We start from the raw sequence: 8,874 nt of genomic DNA on the forward strand, positions 1-8,874 counted from the left end.
AAGCTGACGTGAATCAACAACAAATCAAGAAATTAAAATCCCCCGAGCCCAAAGGTGATAACAATAGATAAACCAAAAATGGTTGCCACTTTTAACAAATGAAAAGTAAGAAAGTGGAGTGTGTAAATAACAAAAGTTAAATTGAGAATTTAAATATGCATTTATTTGTTGGTGTATTATTGCTTATACACATGTTATTAAAATTTTAAGAATTGTGTACGTATTGTATCCTACACTCATCCTATTTCCATATCCTGGAAAAAGTAACAAATGATTAGGGTCATGCAATGAATAAAATCTAGAGTGCTAATTCATGCGGATCTTATACATGCTTGAGAAGGTTTACTGGAAGAGAGAGGTGAAAAAAACCCCGGTGTCTTCTCATTTGAAGCAATAAAAAGAGTTCTTCCAGGTGGGACCCACTTTTCAATCCTGTGGAGAATAAACTCTGGGCGTGTATCTCGGTCCAGATGAGGATGCAAGGTCCGTTCAACACCAAACCTGTCCTTTCTAGTCTTTATTTTATCACCACGGCGAACATGGATGGCATCATAATCGCCAAGAAGTGCCTTAATCTGTAGATGAAAATAGTTACAAATAGATTGTAAAGATTAATGAAAGTTTAGCATGAGAAGATTTTCAACAAAAATCTTTGCAGCAACTGGAATAACGCAAAGCAAAAGGGAAGTGATCAATTAGCAGGAAGTTGAAAAACAGCAGATTGTCTTGTGAAACTAGATTCCATCATGAACTTTACTGCATGTGGAGAAGGTAAGAGAACCAACAAAATCAAGTACAGAAAAATCTAAATTACACTTTGCATATTAACACTACTCACAAATATTAGTTGTTTATTACAACCTGTACTGTGTAGTGACCTGTGAACCAGTGAATTTTGAGAAATGTAATTGTTTGGCAAACTTTATATACCTTGAACATACTTTAGAATGGTTCAAAAAAATTAAAATGTGCTTGCCAACTACTTGAAGTTGGCTTGACAAATCTGATTCCATTTCCACTGAACCCATGGACATCAAAGGAGTGTTATCAGTATGGGGCTCCCACATACAAGCAGTCAATGATGCATAGTGGAATATGCTTCCAACTATTAACTGTAATGGCTCCAGCCTTGCCCTCAAGCCACTTCAACAAACAATTCATAAGTTACTTATTAACTATTTTACAGGTTAGTATCAAATACTTTTCATTTACACTGTCCAGGAAGGGGGAAAGTGAATGGGGGTAAAGAAGGGTAGGAGAAAATAATGGAATATTCTCACTTTCACTTATTTGTGAAACTAGTGAAAATGAGGCGGAGAAAATTTTGGGAGGATTGTAGTCTCTGGGCCCACCTCAACATATCACCCCAAATTGGTGTGAAGGTCATTATAATTTGGACCAATGAAAAATTATTCCCCCCCCTCCTTTTGACTTCATTTCCCGAATGCCATGTTTTGGAAGCAGAGACGTGTAACGTCCCCAGTTCATCTCCAGTTAAAATCATATTATTAGATAAAATTCTTATAATTTCGTCTTGAGAACTATATTTCAGCAGTAAATTTTGGGGAAAAAAAAGGCATCTGCATGGCTAAATAACTCCTTACACATTAAATGTCGCACGGCCAGACACTTTTTTATATGGTGATTTAAAAGGTCAAAAATTTAAAATGTCACAGACCTCCTCTGCTGCATCTCTTAATTTCTCTGCTGCCATTGAAGGAAGAAATGAATATGACAACAATATAGCACTACGGTTGTTTCGGTCCTTGCATTCCATGAACCTGAATGACCACCATGATTAGTACCTTACAGAAACTTGCAAGATAGGATAATCTTAATCTGAAATGTAAGGAAAAGTACTTTGTGACAAATAGCTGCATAAATAATAACCAATCTCCCATAATATTTTTCTCCCCCCACCTGAAGTTTTTTTTTAAAAAAAAAAAGTTCCTTCCCCCTTCTGAATGAAACTGTCAACTGCAATTTTGACTCATTATATTCAACATCATATTAGAATGCTTCATTTAAACATATAAAACATAGAATCAAATGTATTTTAAAACAATGAATAAAACAACTAGAAATATGAAACTTCCTATAAACCACTTGGAAAAAACAATTATACCCAATCTTCTCATTAAGACCGTGCCATTCAAAACTTCATGAAATATTTATATAAACAGACAACAAGAAAAAAGTAACAATTATCTGCCCACTTCAGGAATTATACTAGCAACGTTTTGATTATTTATAACCAAACGATGTTTCTTCAAATTCTAATCAAAATTAATAATGTCGACCATTTTCACCAAGATTGCTCCCAACTTTAAATGATTCTTAATCACGCAGTTACTACTTTTTCTTCTCAACTTCAACATGAAAAAGCAAGAAGAAATCAACATGATAATTAAACTAAGATACCATGAAAGAGGGCTTGCTGTTCGATTTATGAGCAAGAGATTTGAGTAGCGATTGTCCTCTTTGAGATCAACCCGACTAACTCCTTCAACATGGGCAACTCCTCTAGCTCCCAACTTCATACTTGTTGATAATACATGATGCCAGACTTTTGAATTGTCTAAAATTACAGGTACAGTTTCAGATATGAGATCGAGATCATACAAAGAGTCCATGGAACAAGAATTTGCAGCCCACCTACCAAATAAAATGCATAAGTTTTGATTATACAGTTGACATTTCTATTTGACTATCAATTAAAGATGAATGTAATAATATAGTTAAAACACTTGTGTTTCTTATCTATACAGATGCAAATATAAACAATGGAACAGCTGCTATCGAAAACAAGAAGTCATTAGAAACGGTAATCTTATAGCTAAAGAGTAAATTGTTGCAAGTGAAGAATAATACAAACATGTATTGGAACGAATACAATGTTGGAGTTAATGCTCTATATGCTGTACTTTGTAGTTTTTGGAATAACACTTTCATTTTCTAGTAGATAATGTTCAAGAGAGATCTTAAATAAGCATACCTTTCCTCTGAACTTGCCATATTAGAATGATATAGGATCCCCTTCTTATTGTGTAGTGGACTGATACACATTGAGGAAGGCATCACAAAAGTCCTGCAAGAAGATAACAAAAACTGAAAGAGAAACATCAAATAAGGTATAAAGGGACCCGACTGTTTTTTCGTAGGTGTGATGCTAAACCATGTAGAATAGAGGAAAAGATCCATTTATCAGACACCACCTGGATTGGGATCAAGGATTAGTTGATTAAATTGAGATAAGCTTATTGACAAAGAAAATGTAAGAACACATAGTGATATATTAGGGTGTTGAATTTGCATTCAATCATGTGGAGATGGAATATGCTAATACACTCAATTAGAATGTACTACTTACCAGTGTATCATCATAAATTTGATACATCTATAGCATATCTAAACAAAGGAAATCCCATGATAAAAATCAAGAAGCAAAGAGCTGAAAGCAAGAATGAAACATTTTTTTAACTGAATGGAATACATAAATTCATCTTATAGACTGTCAAAATTAAGTCCTAAATAGGTGCTTCTCCAATTAACTAGAAACATTCATATTAATTTTATTTTCTGCTCTCAATACAGATATGATTTTAAAAAACAAAAAATTCGAATATACATACAGATACATAACCAATTTAATCTCCAAAAAAAACTGAAAAAGAGGTCACATTCCAAAATCGGGATCTCCTTATTCCAAAAGTAAATATTTTGAATAAATACAGAATTTCCATATTGCAGCGAAAATTAATCGGAAATTACATATTGCAGTGAATTTAAAAAAAAAAAAAAAAAAAAAAAAAATCAACCCAACTAAGCAACTAGTAATAGTACAAAAACGGGTTCAAATCTGGAAAGAAAAAATAACTAAAAATCCAAATCCACTTACCACAATTTTCCTAGAATCCAAGCAGAACATGTAACTAAAATAAACAACAACACAAAAATTCACCAAACAACGTAAAAACAAAGACAAACTGAAGTAATGCATATAAAGGTAGGTACCTGTTTAAAAACATAGCCTCTTCAAGGGCACACCTTAGGCTAGACTCCTGGTGGCCCAGACCCTCGCAAGACTCGCAATGCTTACCAGGGCAGTCAATTCTGTTTCCCCAATACAAGTACTTGTCATGGAGAGAATGTAGCCTCTTGGGTTTCATGGATCTCATCGAGTTTCGGATTTTAGAAGGACCATTTGTTAAAATTAGAGAAGAAAAAAGGAATAAAAATGCAATTAAAGCTATACAGATCAGAAAGTTTTGGATTGGAGACGTTTGTTTAGGCTTGAGTTTTAGTTGTTTGTTTATTGTTGCCATGGGGGAGGGAGTGAGAGAGAGGCAGGGAGAAGCAGATAGAGAAGAGGGCAGATTTGATAGCCAGGGAAGAGTGTTATCAAATACCCGGCAGGACCCGGCTCAGAGACCCGAACCGAACTTGATCTTTCAAACAAAAAAAATGAAGTCCACCACCTGTACAGTACAACCCAATAAGGGGAAGATACCAATCGAAGACATTTACATTGTCAGGGATTGGACAGGGATCTAGAAAGGTCGAAAGCATCACTCTTGCCGTTAGGCTACGAATCATTTGCGCCAAATACGTTTAATTCTCCGATCTAATGTAATTTCACTCTAATTTTACTTTTATATTAATATTAATTACACCCTTAACTTTCTACTACAATAGCATCTTAAATTACTATTTAGAACTTAAATTATAACAAAAATACATTACTATAGAGTTTACTTTTAATTTTAAAATTAGGTTAATACATTTAAGTGAGTAAAGGAAATTGAAATAATAGTAAAAAAAAAATCTATATTATTATATTTTAATATTTTTAAATTATTTCTTTAATGCATCCGCATTAAAAAGAATTAGATTACTCTTTAAACAATGAACTAATAATTATTATTGTTTAATTTTAAGGTAAATTTTTCAAATAATTATAAAATATAAAAATGAACTACTATTGTATGTTGAATCATAAACTATTGAAATTGTTAATGATTTTTTTTGTCAAAATAAAATATAATACTCTCTTCATCCATTATATATAAAAAATTCCTTTTATGACATTCTTTTATATAGAGAAATTGTATAAAATGGTAACTTTCGGACTAATGCGCAAGAAGTCCAATATACTTTTATTTTGGTTTTAGTTTAAACATTAACCTTGGGAGAATTTCAAGAAAATGCAAATATTATTGTGGTTGGGTAATTAATGTTCCAAAACAGATTATATCGTGTTATAAGAAAATGAGGACTTCTCACATTATGTGCACAAATTAAATTTTTGAATTTGTAAGAATAGTTTGAATTATGTACACAATTTCTGCCTACACTTAATAATTAAGTGTGCACGTATAATGAGATTTACATGCAACTCTAATAACTCTAGAACGAAGGGAAATTCTAGTGTTTAATTAAAAATTGTTGTGCCCATTTATATTCTCTCCGATCAACTTCTTAAATGGTTAAGGAGAGAGAGACAACTTAAATTATGTTTAGTGCCTTTTAAAGTGTTAATGCAGTTGTATATATGGTGTTTTTAAATAGAAATTGCAAAAATAACTCTTGTGTTTGTGTTAATTTAATCATGTTTTATTTGTTTTATTAATGAAATAATCGGAAAATACTTTAGAGAGATGGGATGGATAACAGAATCCCTTTTCTCATTAATCAAAGGTCTTGGGTTCGAGCCTTGAGTATGAAGTCTCTTTAAACACTCGGAAGGGAGCACTTTGACTTGTTTATGGGCTTGTCCGGCGCGAATCTAAATTAGTGCGGATGGTTAAAAGCAAAAAAAAAAAAAAAAAAAAAGAAAAAAAAAGATATAACCACAAAATTATAATTGATTTTTGCTCAAATTTGCAAGATAGTTTGCAAACTTCTATAACAAATATTTGCACATATTAATAGCTGTGCACACTTACAATTTAATTTCTATAACAAACTTTACCTTACAACGAGTTAAAGTATTGCAAACATATAGAATAGTTAGTACACACTTATAGAAAAAATATGTGAATATTCTTACATGAATGTGGAGCCCACATTTTTTTTTTTTTTGGAATTTGAAGCAAATAAACCTTCTCGTTTAAGTAACTTCTCCTTCTCTCTCTTATCCTCTGTCACTCTTTTATTGAAATATGGGAACCACTTAATTCTCTTTTCAAGGATAAATTAGGAAAAATTCACAAAAAAATCAACCTTATTAATCCTATAGAAATTTTAACTTTTTCTATATAAATAGAAAAAGAGTATATAATTATAATGAGGACAACAATTATAATTTATAATTATAGAATGGAAAAATATTATTTGTTCAAGACAACAATTAAACTTAATAAATTTACATGAACGAGGAAGCTTGGATTAAGTTAACCTAAAGTCAGGAGTGAATTACATATTAAAGTATTTTTAATTTGCAATTTTAATTGTAATTGCAATTTAAAATTCTATTGCAACACTATTGTTTTGAAAATCGGACCGAATTGACCAATTTGACAAGTTCGACAGGGAACCGGACTGTGGTCCAGTCTGAGTTGCACAAGAAATTCAAATGTCTAAAAAACCAGCCTGAACTGGTAGAAACCGAATAAAAACTGGCTGAAATAGGTTAATCGAACCAGTTATAAATCGGTTCGATTCAATTTCTAGGTTTTTCCATAAAATGTTGGCCTTTTTTTAAATTTGGACCACTTAAAAATTGGGCCCGCTGATTTTTTATTTTTTGGGCCCTTTTATTTCTAAATTCAAAGTTCTATTATGTTAATTAAAATAATGAAATTGCCCTAACTTTGAAGCCACATATGAATCATTTACGACAGTTAAGGAAGCATGGGATAAAGGTAAAAGGTTGGAATAGATCATCAAATTTAGTTTTGTGGTGAGTATCTCATTGAATGGGGTAAAAAAAGAAGGCACAGTTTAAGGATCGATTACATGAAAGTAAAGCTCAAATGGCACGCTACAGGTGCAGTCGACACCCAATAGATATTCAGCTTTATTGAATGGCCAAAGCAGCATATATTGAGATACTAAAACAATAAGATCTATATTGAAAGCAATGAGCCAAGCAGCATTGACTTAAAGATGGCGATAATAACACTCGGTTCTTTCATATGATGGCGTCAGTAAGGCGAAAAAAAAAGAGTATTTTACAGTTGCGAAATGCAGATGGGCAGTGGCTAATGTGGGATTCAGGTTTGGAGTGCCTAATTATGGATTATTTTCGCGCAGTGTTCATTTCGCAACAGGGACAGATGGAGACAGTTTTGGAATGTGTGAAAACGAAGATATCATTAGAGATTAAATGCCAACTGTTTTAATAGAGGAGGTCCAAAAAGCAGTGTTTACTATGTATCTTGATAAAGCACCTAGGCAAGATGATCTTAATCCAGGTTTTTATCAATCCTTCTGGTCAGTTGTAGGTATTGATATTAGTAATGTTGTTTTGGATTGTTTAAATAATAACAAGATGGCTCCTGGCAACAATGTAACTAATATAATTCTCATATCAACGAAGAAGGAACTAGAATTAGTTTTGGATCTGAGGCTCAATTACATTGCAGATTGTATGTAAGGTGATGGATAACAGAATGTGGGGTTGTATGGCTGTGGCTATTTCTGATGTTCAGAGTGCTTTCATCCCAGGTAGATTTATAATAAATAATGTTATGATTGCGTTTGAAGTTATTCACTACTTAAAAAGGAAAACGCAGGGTATAAATGGTTTTGTGCCTTAAAACTGATATGAGTAAAGCATACGATAGGGTTGAATGGGATTTTTGGAGGAGATGATGTTAAAGTTGGGTTTTTGTACGGAGTGGGTTGCAAAAATTATGCGACTGGTTTCTACGGTTGTTTATCATATTAATCATGGTGGTAAGCAATTTGGTCCTATTATTCCAACCTGTGGGCTGTGCAAAGGTGATCCTTTATCACCATATCTATTCTTATTTGTGGTTGAGGGTTTATAGGCTTTGCTCAAATCATTTGAAAGACGCGGCATGTAAATTAAACCGTATAGCACCCTCTATTTGACATCTTTTTTTTCATTGATGATGCTTCTACTTTTTCAAAGCATTAGCAGTTGAAGCTTATGTTATTAGGCATTGTTTAATGCTATACCAGAAGGCATCCAGGCAGCAAGTAAATTTCCATAAATCGAAAATCTATTTTAGCAATAATACTTTAATGGCAAGTTGTTCGGAGTAAAAGTAGTCTTTAGCTTAGGACAGTATCTAGGGCTTCCATTTGTTATGGGAAGAAATAAAACTAAAGTCTTTGCTAATATACAAGATAAGGTTTACAAGAGATTATCAAGTTGGAAACAATCAATCCTATCACGTGCTGGAAAAGATTCTACTTAAAATGATGATTCAAGAAGTACTGAATGACCTTATGACAATGTTTTTGCTTCCAAGGCAGATATGTGATATAGTAGAGAAGGCTATGAATCGTTTTTGGTGGCGTAATGGTGAGAATGGTGGCACTGGTATTCATTGGTTCTCCTAGCGTAATCTCTGTTGGCGAAAAGAAGACGGTGGGATAGGCTTCTGTTCGTTATGTCACTTTAATACAACTCTCTTGGCAAAGACAGGCTAAAATCTATTGAATCAACCTCAAGCTTTGGTCACAAGACTATATAAAGCCCGATACTAACTCGTAACTGATTTTTTGCATGTTGAAGTTGGTAAAATCCAATCCAAGCTATCTATGGAGATCAATCTGTAATGGTCAGTTTCTTCTTAAACAGGGGTGTATGAAACATTAGTAATAGTCAATCTACTTTGGCATTTCATGACCCATGGCTTCACCTAATACATCTGGTATGGATGCAGTTTGTGTTGCGGATTA

The 8,874-nt window shown here is 33.0% G+C and overlaps 1 protein-coding gene across 2 annotated transcripts; it reads right to left on the minus strand.

The window, feature by feature from the left end:
• Positions 1–296: 296 nt before the first annotated feature.
• Positions 297–4,593, minus strand: LOC149498227 (uncharacterized). Of its 2 annotated transcripts, XM_089718399.1 has the most exons (6): positions 4,015–4,593; positions 3,899–3,932; positions 2,996–3,108; positions 2,422–2,655; positions 1,679–1,781; positions 297–575 (listed from the first exon to the last, which is right to left on the minus strand). In XM_089718399.1, the coding sequence occupies exons 1-6, from the start codon at positions 4,323–4,325 to the stop codon at positions 312–314; spliced, it is 1,059 nt and encodes a 352-aa protein (XP_089574525.1). In that variant the 5' UTR covers positions 4,326–4,593; the 3' UTR covers positions 297–311. The 2 variants fall into 2 exon arrangements, with proteins under 2 accessions (XP_089574525.1, XP_089574526.1); XM_089718400.1 differs by lacking the exon at positions 3,899–3,932 and having other exon boundaries at positions 2,996–3,088; positions 4,015–4,591.
• Positions 4,594–8,874: the final 4,281 nt, after the last annotated feature.

The sequence above is a fragment of the Jatropha curcas genome, chromosome 2, assembly GCF_041381405.1.
Source record: "Jatropha curcas cultivar XTBG-Jc1 chromosome 2, XTBG_Jcur_1.0, whole genome shotgun sequence".
Taxonomy (NCBI): domain Eukaryota; kingdom Viridiplantae; phylum Streptophyta; class Magnoliopsida; order Malpighiales; family Euphorbiaceae; genus Jatropha; species Jatropha curcas.